The 11,432-nt window shown below is 46.6% G+C and overlaps 1 protein-coding gene across 1 annotated transcript; it reads left to right on the top strand.

The window, feature by feature from the left end:
- The first annotated feature begins 7,531 nt into the window (after nucleotides 1–7,531).
- LOC126199517 (uncharacterized protein DDB_G0286299-like) lies at nucleotides 7,532–9,217 on the top strand. The gene has a single exon (XM_049936440.1). The coding sequence runs from the start codon at nucleotides 7,532–7,534 to the stop codon at nucleotides 9,215–9,217; it is 1,686 nt and encodes a 561-aa protein (XP_049792397.1).
- The last annotated feature ends 2,215 nt before the right edge of the window (nucleotides 9,218–11,432 follow it).

Genomic DNA, 11,432 nt, shown 5'->3' with positions numbered 1-11,432 from the left:
GTTTCCAGCAAGCTGGGAAAACACGGGATCGAGTAATCTCGTTGAGGACGTTCGCGATGTGTGTGATTGCTGTAGGTGGGAGTTTTTTGACTAGCTGATTAGTGACACTGTCATGCCCTGGTGCCCTTTTTGTGGGGAGGGACCTGATTACTCTTGCCACGTCCTCGGGGGCAAAAAGTATGGGTTCGTCCTCTGGGTCCTCCTCGGCATTGAGGAAGACAGTCAGTTGACGACTGACTACCTCTTCATGCTCTTCATCCTGGGGTTCTGCTGCTTGGAACTGCTTCTCGAGGGAGTCGGCGAGGGCGTTGGCCTTTCCAGCATGGCTGTAGACCAGTCCCCGCTCGCCATGCAGTGGCGGCATCCTAGCGCGTCGTTTTGTAAACTGTTTGGTCGCTTGCCATAGTGTATGATCGTCTACTTTGAGAGCTGTGAGGCGGTTTTGCCATTGCTGGTTTCTGTGCTCATTGAGCGCAACCTTCAGTTCTCTCTGTAGGCGATTGAGCAGCCTCCTGGTGGCCTGATTTCTGGTGATCTTCCACTCTTTTGCCACTCTGTTTTTATGTCGAATTTGAGCTAGCAAGTGTTCCGGGAGCTGTATTTGCGGCGGTGGGCCATCCCTTTGTGGAGGGGTGGCTTCTTCCGCTGCCTGCAAGATGGTGCCTGTTAGGTCTTGTAGCGCTTGCTCCACTGTTTCAGCAGTAGGTGGCGGAGCGCGAGCGATATCAGAGGCGACAGTTTCCTGGTATCGCTCCCAGTCTGTACGTTTGTACGACGTCTGGTACCGTGGGAGTGCTACCCATTCTCCCACATCGACCTCCAGAATCACTGGGTTGTGGTCGGAGGACGTTCTGTTGACTGTCCTTGCGGCCACAAACCCTGCGATCCTTCTAGTGAGAGCTATGTCTAACACGTCGGGCCTGCCTCCATTTTTTGGAAAATGTGTGGGCTCGACTGGACCCCATGTTTCGAAGTGGTGGGTGCGCGCTAGTTGTTGCAGTTTGGCGCCTGCTCTGGAGGTTACTCTAGAATTCCAATCAGGATGTTTGGCATTGAAGTCTCCCCCTATTACGAGTTTGCCTTCAATTTGCCCTAGAGCAGCTATGTCTCCCTCATCTATCTGGTCATGTGGGGGTCGGTAGGCTGCAACAATTGTTAGGGGTCCAGTGGCAGTGGTTACTTCCACCGCCACTGCTTCGATTTTGTTGGTAGCTGGTAAGAATACCTGGTGGTGGGGGATCCCTCTTTTTACATATATGGCCACTCCTCCGCCTTGGGTTGGCCTGTCTTTGCGGTAGGTAACGTAGTTGGGAACTGTCGCTTTTATTCCCGGTTTTAGGTGGGTTTCCCCCATCATGCATATGTCGATGGAGAACTCCTTCATGAGTTCTCTGAACTCGACCGCTTGATTAACAATGCCGTCTGCGTTAAAGACGCACATTGTCAGGCCTTGAATATTCGGTCGTCTATTCATGATGGGGTTTTGGTGTTACTGAGGAAGTCGCAGAGGGGAGCGACTGCTGGACTGTTGCCTGAAGGGCAACGAGGATCTGTGTGTTCTGCTTCTGGGCTTCCCTGAATTCCTTCATCATTTCCATGACGAGGTTCATGGTCTGCACCATTACGCCTAACAACTGATCCATGGGGGGGGGATTGTGTGTGGGGTTCCCTAGAGCTTCCTCCGTCATGGTGGACCTGGTCTTTGTTGCTGTGTATTTCCCGGTGTTGTTCTAGTGATAGTGTCTGGTGTTGTGATGATTGGGCCACGCTTTCATGGTTCCTCGGAGGAGAAACCACTTCCGCATATGTCGCCCTCGGTGTGTCCGGCCTTGGTTTAACCCAGGCCTTGTCCGTGTGTGTTATCGTGTTTTGTTTTCTTGTGTGTCTGGGTGGGTTTGTGGTGTTTTGCTTATGTGTGTGGGGGGCGGCCTTTGCGCCCTTTACCTGTTGTGTGTGTCTTTTGTGGACCTCACAGCCTTGGTAACCCGCTGTGTGGTTTTTGCCACACAGCGCGCACCTTATTTGTGGGTCCGTGTGCTTGAGTGTGCATGTCCTGGTGTCGTGGGCCTCGGCGCACTTCCTGCACCTGACTGGCATGGTGCAGTAGGCGGCGATATGGTTCAGGCCCTGGCACCTGAAGCACTGCACCGTCTTGTTCTTACGGCGCAGTGGTTCAGTGGTGACAGGCACAGCCAGTACCATCTTTATCTCCCTTTTGTTCTGGGGGATGTCCGGGAGTGTGGCCTGGTATAGTGGCCACTTGTTGTCGATGTTGCCGTCGAGATGCTGCTGCTGCTGCTTACATCTAATACTTTCTCCTCTTTGGAGAAGTGTGAGGGGGAGTTTGTAGCCTTTCGGCTTTTACTCCCCTGTGTACTTGTGTGTGTGATTATTTCTGTATTTTTTGGTGTCTATGAAATGTGATGTTTGTTCTGTGTGAGTCTGGTAATTGCCTGAGGTTTGGCGAGATAATTGTAGTGGTTTGGGTAGGAGCAGGATTTGGGAATGGATATTGGGATTTTTCTCTTCGACTTAGTCGTCGAAGATCGTCATAGGGCGCTTATGCTTATCGCGGGACATGTCATACCGACCTAGGGAGTGGATGAGTGCATTTCCGGATCTGGAAGAACCCTCATAGAAGGCCCTTGCCAGATCCTGGAAACGCTCTCTCAGGAGTGGGATTTCGGCTGCGGCGTGCAAGTCGTCCGTAGGGAATCCGAGAGGTAGGTGCAGTGCCCTTCTGAGGGCGCGGTTCTGCAGCCTCTGGAGTTTGTCCAGGTGCTGCTTTGCCGCGTATCCCCAAACAGGGCACGCATACTCCATTACCGGCCGGATCAGGGCCTGGTATACATTTACTGCTACTGGGCAAGGAAGGGAGCTGGTTGTGTTCAGGATAGGGTATAGGATGGACATTCTGGCGCAGACCTTCCTGTGGACCTCGTCTATGTGGGGTTTCCACGTAAGACGAGAGTCCAGGATTACACCAAGGTACTTGGCGGTTCTGCGCCAGGGGAGTTGGGTTCCATTTAGGTGAAGGTGGAGGGGGGGACGTTGAGGAGGTACGCGCCTTCCGAGCCTGCGGGTAATCAGCATTGCCTGTGTCTTCTCCGAGTTGATGGTGATGCGCCAGCGACGGGCCCAGGTTTCTGTGTCATCTAAAACCCTTTGTAGCCTACGAATGACCAGGTCCTTGTTCGCGTTTCTCGTGTAGAAGGCTGTATCGTCAGCGTACTGCGCAGTATGCACCAGGGGGGCCGTTGGAGTGTCCGCAGTGTACAAACTGTACAATACGGGCCCCAGGACCGATCCCTGTGGCACCCCAGCACGAATACGCCTTCTGGTGGAGGTGGCAGTTTCTACTTTGACGGAGAAAGTCCTATTGGTGAGATAGCTCTTGATCAGCTGAACTATACTCCCAGGAAACCCTTGTGTGTACAACTTGTAGAGTAGCCCTCTATGCCATACTGAATCAAAGGCTTTGGCTACGTCTAGTAGCACTATCCCGCAGTAGCCTCTGTGGTTGAAGCCCTCCGTGGCTGCTTCAACCACTCTCATGACCTGTTGTGGGGCAGAGTGGTTCTGCCGGAATCCGAATTGGAAATCCGGCAGAATTTGCTCTCTGGTAATATGTTCTTGGTCGAGATGCTGTGTTGCGCGGTCCTATAAAGGCTCCTGGACCAGTGACTGATCCCGGGCGCCGACCAATCAGGTACCTGCGGAATCGGCCGCCGCGCCAGTGGTGGGGGGTTCGCGGCGCGGACCGGGCGTCGAGTCCCTGCCGGTTCCTAATACGTCTGTGGCCGCTACCGTCTTCGTGCCGGAGCGTTCTCTTCTAATTTTAGTTATTGCGGGATTCCACGCTGTACTGAGTTGGAAACCAGTGTCTCGATTGATCAGGTTGCTGTTCAACCGAATTTCTACAGCCTCTTTGAAAACTGAATCCCAAAATCCTTTAGCGTCACACAGCTTCTTCGTACCCTCAAAGAGGAAGGTGTGTCCTTCGTTAAGGCTATGTTCCGCTACCGCCGATTTTTCTGTCTGACCAAGGCGTACATTTCTAATGTGTTCCGAGCGCCTCTGCGTGATGCAGCGCTGCGTTTGTCCGATGTATTTCGTACCACATTCACATTCAATACTGTATACGCCCGGAGTCTGCAGTCCTAGGTGGTCTTTGACTGAGCCAAGTATGTCCTTAATTTTACTTGGGGCATGAAAAATTGTCTTGATGTTGTGTTTCTCCAGAATGCGGGCAATCTTGGCTGTTGGCGGTCCCGCGTATGGTAGAAATGCCAGGCATCTGGTCTCATCTTCTTCTTCTGGTGTGTCTACCTTCCTGCTCTTGTGTAGGGCGCGCGAGATTTGCGTCTCATTATAACCGTTGCTGCGGAAGGTCTTCCTTAGGTGTTGTAACTCTGCAGGTAGGCTGTCATCATCACAGATAGACTTGGCCCTGTGAACAAGTGTGTTAAGCACTGAGTTGCGTTGTGCTGGGTGGTGGCAACTCTGTGCATGAAGGTATAAATCCGTACGTGCCTTCTTCCTATACACAGCGTGACCCAAGGTGCCATCAGGGTGCCTCTTGATTAGAATGTCAAGGAAGGGCAAGCTTCCGTTTTCTTCCACCTCCATGGTGAATTGTATGTTGCTGTGTATGCTGTTGAGATGTCGCAGGAAGTCTTGCAAGTTCTCTCTGCCATGTGGCCACACGACAAAAGTGTCATCCACATATCTGTAAAAGGCTTTAGGTTTCAATGGGGCGGTGTCCAGGGCTATGTCTTCAAAGTGCTCCATGTAAAGATTAGCGATGCCTGGAGCTAAGGGGGACCCGATGGCTACACCATCCACTTGTTCATAAAATTTGCCTCCACACTTGAAGTAGGTGTTTGTTAACACATGCCGGAACAGCTTTATTGTGTCCTCACTAAAGCGTGTTTCGAGCAGCGCTAGGGAGTCTTCCAGCGGTACTCGTGTGAAGAGTGAGGTGACGTCAAAGCTGACAAGATCTTCTTTATCCAGGCGAAAGCCTTGTAGTACCTTCACAAACTCCGCCGAGTTCTTGACATGGTGCTCACAGTGACCCACGATCGGTTTGAGCAGTTGTGCTAGGTACTTGGCTAAACCATATGTCGGTGAGTTGATGGTGCTCACTATGGGTCACAATGGAACTCCGTCTTTGTGGATCTTAGGGAGCCCATATAGCCGTGGTGGTGCCGGTGCTCTGGGGTACAGCTTCCTGATGACGTCCTTTTCCAGTCCAGAGTCATTGAGCAAGGCGATGGTCTTGCGAGTCACGGAAGCTGTCGTGTCCTTGTCCAGTTGCTTGTAGGCAGTATCTTGTAGCAGTGAGTTTATCTTCTGCCAATAATCTTCTTTCCTCAGTATCACCGTGGCATTGCCTTTGTCAGCAGCTAGAACGACAGTGTCCTCATCCTCACGTAGGGCCTTAAGAGTCTTCCATTCAGCAGACGTTATGTTGTTCTTGGGCATTTTTGCCTTCTCCAGGACCCTGCACGTCTCTCTCCTAACTTCCTCAGCTGCCTCCGTAGGGAGGCCGCGCACGGCTTGTTCGATGCTGCTGATAATGTCTCGCTTAGGTAGTGTCCTGGGTACTGGAGCAAAGTTAAGTCCTCTCGACAGCACTGATATTGTGGTCTCGTCCAGTTCTTTGCCTGCCAGATTGATGACAGTCTTGGCATTGGTTGTGTGGTCGGCATGTTGCCGGGCTCCTGACAGTCTGGTGAACTTGCCACATTGTTTTTCCGTGGCTTTTCTCTTGTGGATCTCACTGCTTGCATATGTGTTTCCGTCGATCCACTCACATGTGTGTGGTGGGAGATAGGATGCCAATCGAAGGTGTTGAGTAAGCAGCATCCTTGCGTTCTTATCTAACTCCTGCCTGGTGACCCGTATGTGTTCGCGCACCAGGGCCGCACCGGCTCGTTGTAGTATGCGTCTGGATCTTGTTGTGCTAACAGGGTGTCGCAAGTTGGCAAATTTCGGCAACACTTCTTTATCTCGACACCGTTGTAAGAAGACCAGTCTGCTAAGCAGCTTGCCCGTCTTGAGTCGTAGTTTCTGTAGCATCTGGTAGCTGCGATGGATATCCTCCCTGTAGAGGTATGTCAAATGTGATTTGAGACTTACTCGGCGTATTCCATTCGTGAAATCTTCTCGGGTGATCAGCCGAGTAAAGGCGTCGTCTTCTCGCAACGTTTCGAAGGGTTTCGTACCCATCATCTTCAAGCGAAGTGTCGAGATGCTGTGTTGCGCGGTCCTATAAAGGCTCCTGGACCAGTGACTGATCCCGGGCGCCGACCAATCAGGTACCTGCGGAATCGGCCGCCGCGCCAGTGGTGGCGGGTTCGCTTGAAGATGATGGGTACGAAACCCTTCGAAACGTTGCGAGAAGACGACGCCTTTACTCGGCTGATCACCCGAGAAGATTTCACGAAGAGTACCAATGGTTTCAGTGAGGACTAATAGTAGTATACGAGGTGTGGCAATAAGACAAGGGGACGATTGCTGTGAAAGTTTATTTACAGCGAATGGAAATCTTGTTCTTTTAATGCAGATTTGACCTTGAGGAATAGATAAAAGTCAACATGGTACTAGGTCAAGCGAATAAGGAGGGTGGCCTAACACTGGGATGCTGTATGATTTTAGAAGCCTCTTAACCGTCAGTGAGGTATTGGCCGGTGCGCTCACTTGACGCAGAACCCACGGCTTTTTCTTCCACCAAGATTCGTCACACGTTATCAGTATTTCCAAGAAATGACTAAGTGGTGTTCGAAGTGTCAGTACAAACATTTTCTCGAGCTTCTTTTAGTTCGATCGTGGGACCTTTCGCTACCAGTTCCGCGCACTCTTATATAATGTTAAATTGGTTCCGACAAAATTGCCTTTCGCATTATTCGTCAATTTCCATAGTTTCAGCAAACTACCGAGCACTCAAACGACGGTCAGATCGAATCAGATTACGTACTTTTTCGATATTTCCTTCCGGTTTTGAAGTTTAAGAGCTTGCCGGGCGTGAGTCATCTTCAACGCCTTCTCGGCCTTTTTTGAAACGCTTGAAACCACTGAAAAACTCGGTACGTGGCAGTCTTCGCCATACACATCTTTCGGCAAAATGTATGTTTCAATATTTTTTTAAAGTTTCATGTGAAACTACACGACTATTCGTTGGTCTATTATTGCACTTATTTTTTCCGCCAGAAAAAAGTAACAGCTCTTAGACAAACGAAGGCCACGGCAACTCCGGTTTGTCTACAGACACCAGAGATGCTGCATTCAACTCACAAAGCTTCACGCCTTAAGCTGCTCGTCGTTTGTCTTTGGCACATGCGAGCCTATGCTGGGTCAGCATCAGTCCCATTAAAGGAAATGAAGACTTCACAAATGAAATTTTAACAGGTAAAGAAATTAGTCAAGGTGACTCATTAAGCGCACTCCTGTGAATTATGGACCACATTATAGATGCTGTAAGAGAGAAACCAGAATATAAAATGGGAAATTATGTGGTGAATATTAAATGTGTAGGAGGAAGAAAAAGAAGGCCAAGAAAAACAAGGCCAAGAAAAACAAGGCCAAGAAAAACAAGGCCAAGAAAAACAAGGCCAAGAAAAACAAGGCCAAGAAAAACAAGGCCAAGAAAAACAAGGCCAAGAAAAACAAGGCCAAGAAAAACAAGGCCAAGAAAAACAAGGCCAAGAAAAACAAGGCCAAGAAAAACAAGGCCAAGAAAAACAAGGCCAAGAAAAACAAGGCCAAGAAAAACAAGGCCAAGAAAAACAAGGCCAAGAAAAAGAAGGCCAAGAAAAAGAAGGCCAAGAAAAAGAAGGCCAAGAAAAAGAAGGCCAAGAAAAAGAAGGCCAAGAAAAAGAAGGCCAAGAAAAAGAAGGCCAAGAAAAAGAAGGCCAAGAAAAAGAAGGCCAAGAAAAAGAAGGCCAAGAAAAAGAAGGCCAAGACCAAGAAAAAGAAGACCAAGACCAAGAAAAAGAAGACCAAGACCAAGAAAAAGAAGACCAAGACCAAGAAAAAGAAGACCAAGACCAAGAAAAAGAAGACCAAGACCAAGAAAAAGAAGACCAAGACCAAGAAAAAGAAGACCAAGACCAAGAAAAAGAAGACCAAGACCAAGAAAAAGAAGACCAAGACCAAGAAAAAGAAGACCAAGACCAAGAAAAAGAAGACCAAGACCAAGAAAAAGAAGACCAAGACCAAGAAAAAGAAGACCAAGACCAAGAAAAAGAAGACCAAGACCAAGAAAAAGAAGACCAAGACCAAGAAAAAGAAGACCAAGACCAAGAAAAAGAAGACCAAGACCAAGAAAAAGAAGACCAAGACCAAGAAAAAGAAGACCAAGACCAAGAAAAAGAAGACCAAGACCAAGAAAAAGAAGACCAAGACCAAGAAAAAGAAGACCAAGACCAAGAAAAAGAAGACCAAGACCAAGAAAAAGAAGACCAAGACCAAGAAAAAGAAGACCAAGACCAAGAAAAAGAAGACCAAGACCAAGAAAAAGAAGACCAAGACCAAGAAAAAGAAGACCAAGACCAAGAAAAAGAAGACCAAGACCAAGAAAAAGAAGACCAAGACCAAGAAAAAGAAGACCAAGACCAAGAAAAAGAAGACCAAGACCAAGAAAAAGAAGACCAAGACCAAGAAAAAGAAGACCAAGACCAAGAAAAAGAAGACCAAGACCAAGAAAAAGAAGACCAAGACCAAGAAAAAGAAGACCAAGACCAAGAAAAAGAAGACCAAGACCAAGAAAAAGAAGACCAAGACCAAGAAAAAGAAGACCAAGACCAAGAAAAAGAAGACCAAGACCAAGAAAAAGAAGACCAAGACCAAGAAAAAGAAGACCAAGACCAAGAAAAAGAAGACCAAGACCAAGAAAAAGAAGACCAAGACCAAGAAAAAGAAGACCAAGACCAAGAAAAAGAAGACCAAGACCAAGAAAAAGAAGACCAAGAAAAAGAAGACCAAGAAAAAGAAGACCAAGAAAAAGAAGACCAAGAAAAAGAAGACCAAGAAAAAGAAGACCAAGACCAAGAAAAAGAAGACCAAGACCAAGAAAAAGAAGACCAAGACCAAGAAAAAGAAGACCAAGACCAAGAAAAAGAAGACCAAGACCAAGAAAAAGAAGACCAAGAAAAAGAAGCTCTTACATCCCTGCTCGCGGTCCCGACCAGCCTATTTCCTTCGCACCTTCTAAGCACCCAGTACCATGGTGTTCCATCACCAAACGATTTTTTTGTTCGTTGCAGTTATTACCTGACATTTGGCGCGTAATCGCTGAATAGTCGCAAATGACTCATTTGGCGAATTACAGGACACAAAATGCACCCATCGCTCCATTATATGTATTTTCCTACAAGCCTGCCTCCTACTGCTCTGCAACAAGGCCACGAATCTACACCTGGAGAGATGCTGCTTCCACTAGTAAGTGTGATTTTCCTATAGGTTTTATAGCTTTCGTGCAGTCGTCTTCTGAAATCCCAAAGTTACTTATAAATACTCTTGTGTACCACGTTCCAATCAGAAAACGTACCCTCAATATAAAGACTTGTGGCATCAGTATGCAGATATGAAGCCGTATTTTTTAAGTTATTTCTGATTTCATAAATGAAAACCCTGGCTGGTTCGCCTAGAATTGTACGCCCTCCCTAATTTTAAAATCTAAAAATATTTGTCTATTATCAAAATTTTAGCTTCTTGATTGTAGGAGGAAAATTAGCACCACACTTAAATATTTTGTAGTCATCGCCGAACAATAGGTTAATTAAGCAAGCATCGAAAGAATATGGGCAAGATTAGAAGGGTCTATCATGGTAATCATCGAATGCGAACTAAGAAAACCAAGAAAAATCCTAAACGAGATTAAGTACGACCTACAGCAGATAGCCTCGGTCTATGCAGCTTTTTTATGCAAAGACTTCTAGTATTTTGTATGTTCACCTATCTTCAACTGCCGTAATACATTCATTTTTTATGAACAGTACGGTTTTGTCAACAGTATTTTGACCGTTTGCAGCTCCCCGCGCAAGGTAACAATTTGTTTACATGCTACGTTCGCCGAGCCGTATAATTAAATCAAACTAACTTTTTACTTCGCTTCCTGTTAAGGCGCAAGTCGGCCACAAACCGAATGCTGCATACACCAGCACGTCAGTGAATCTAAGGTGTACGTACTAGGCACAGAAAAGTGAAAAAATGGAACCAAAAGTTACAGTAAACAGAGGTGTGCTTATCTATTAATTTAACGTTAATGCGCAATTCGGGATACTTGGTCGCTAAATGAATCGTCGTTTTACACAGGGGAACTGCAGAATTTTAAATGCAACCGTCACAAACCTAATGATGAAGACAGCAATATATTAACCCAACTGAAGGTGGGTGTAAATCCGATCACCATCTTTGCATTAATAAAGTTTAACAGGAAAGGGCTTGTTGCTATGTTTCTTTAAGTTCTTGTCAGATAAGTTTTTCGTGGTTTCCAGAGACGAGAAGCTGAACGACAAGCATCACAGATAAATTAACGCTACATTGAATCTGAAGGAGACACGAAATGAAACTATATTTGGAATCTCTCCTGTAACATTTTATTCAGAAACTTGCTAAGCCAGATTTTATGCAAGCTTCCGAGCTACCGAAGTTTAGAACTGTAATAAATATTAGACCGTGTTCTAACGAATTTCTCACGAATTTTCCAGCTTCACAGAGTGACAGCGTAGAAGCAGAAAGCTTTTCGCACTTAGCCAATAGCGGCGACTATGCCCCCCTCCCGCGCTCCTTAACTGTCAGCTCCATACCTTACTTGGTAAAAAGGGAACGCTTATATGATCACTTTCTTGTGCATCTGTCTCAGTCTGTCCGACTTTTGAAAACCCTTTTTCTTACCAACGGTAGAAGTATCAAGTTGAATCTTGTGCCACGCAGTAACGTCAATAGTCCCTGGGCGGTGTAAAAAATTGAGCTTGTGAGTCTATGGAGTCAAAATACATTTTCATTTATGTTACGTATTTCGATACTCGAATATTTACCCATGAAAATCTGAAGGGTACTTCCCATTGACCTATAATCACGAAATATGGCAGGAAACAAGGTTTCGGAGTACAAGGAAAAATCGGTAATTATTAATTTGTAATTATATAACACAAAAAATTGTCATTTGTTATTACACTTCGAATTTGAAATTAAAACTTTTTCTATTGTCTTTCTATGTCCTGGAACAGTATCTTGTCAGTATCATTGTCGGTAACAGGTGAAAGTCATCGGTCATCGAGATTCTCAGTTTCCGCGAAGGATGAACTGTCTACATACATAATTAGGTTGCTGTGGAGCCCTCAGAGCATGAATCCTAATCGCACCTAGTCAGTTTTTCATAACCTGACAATGGATGACTATTTACCCCTGTCTATGGAGCGTTA

This window comes from Schistocerca nitens, chromosome 8 (assembly GCF_023898315.1).
Source record: "Schistocerca nitens isolate TAMUIC-IGC-003100 chromosome 8, iqSchNite1.1, whole genome shotgun sequence".
NCBI classification, from domain to species: domain Eukaryota; kingdom Metazoa; phylum Arthropoda; class Insecta; order Orthoptera; family Acrididae; genus Schistocerca; species Schistocerca nitens.
The sequence above is the reverse complement of the archived record's forward strand: the minus strand, read 5'-3'. Positions and strand labels throughout refer to the sequence as shown.

Excerpts from the sequence above, each read along its gene's own strand:
- LOC126199517 (XM_049936440.1), top strand. The coding sequence starts at position 7,532 with ATGTGTAGGAGGAAGAAAAAGAAGGCCAAGAAAAACAAGGCCAAGAAA.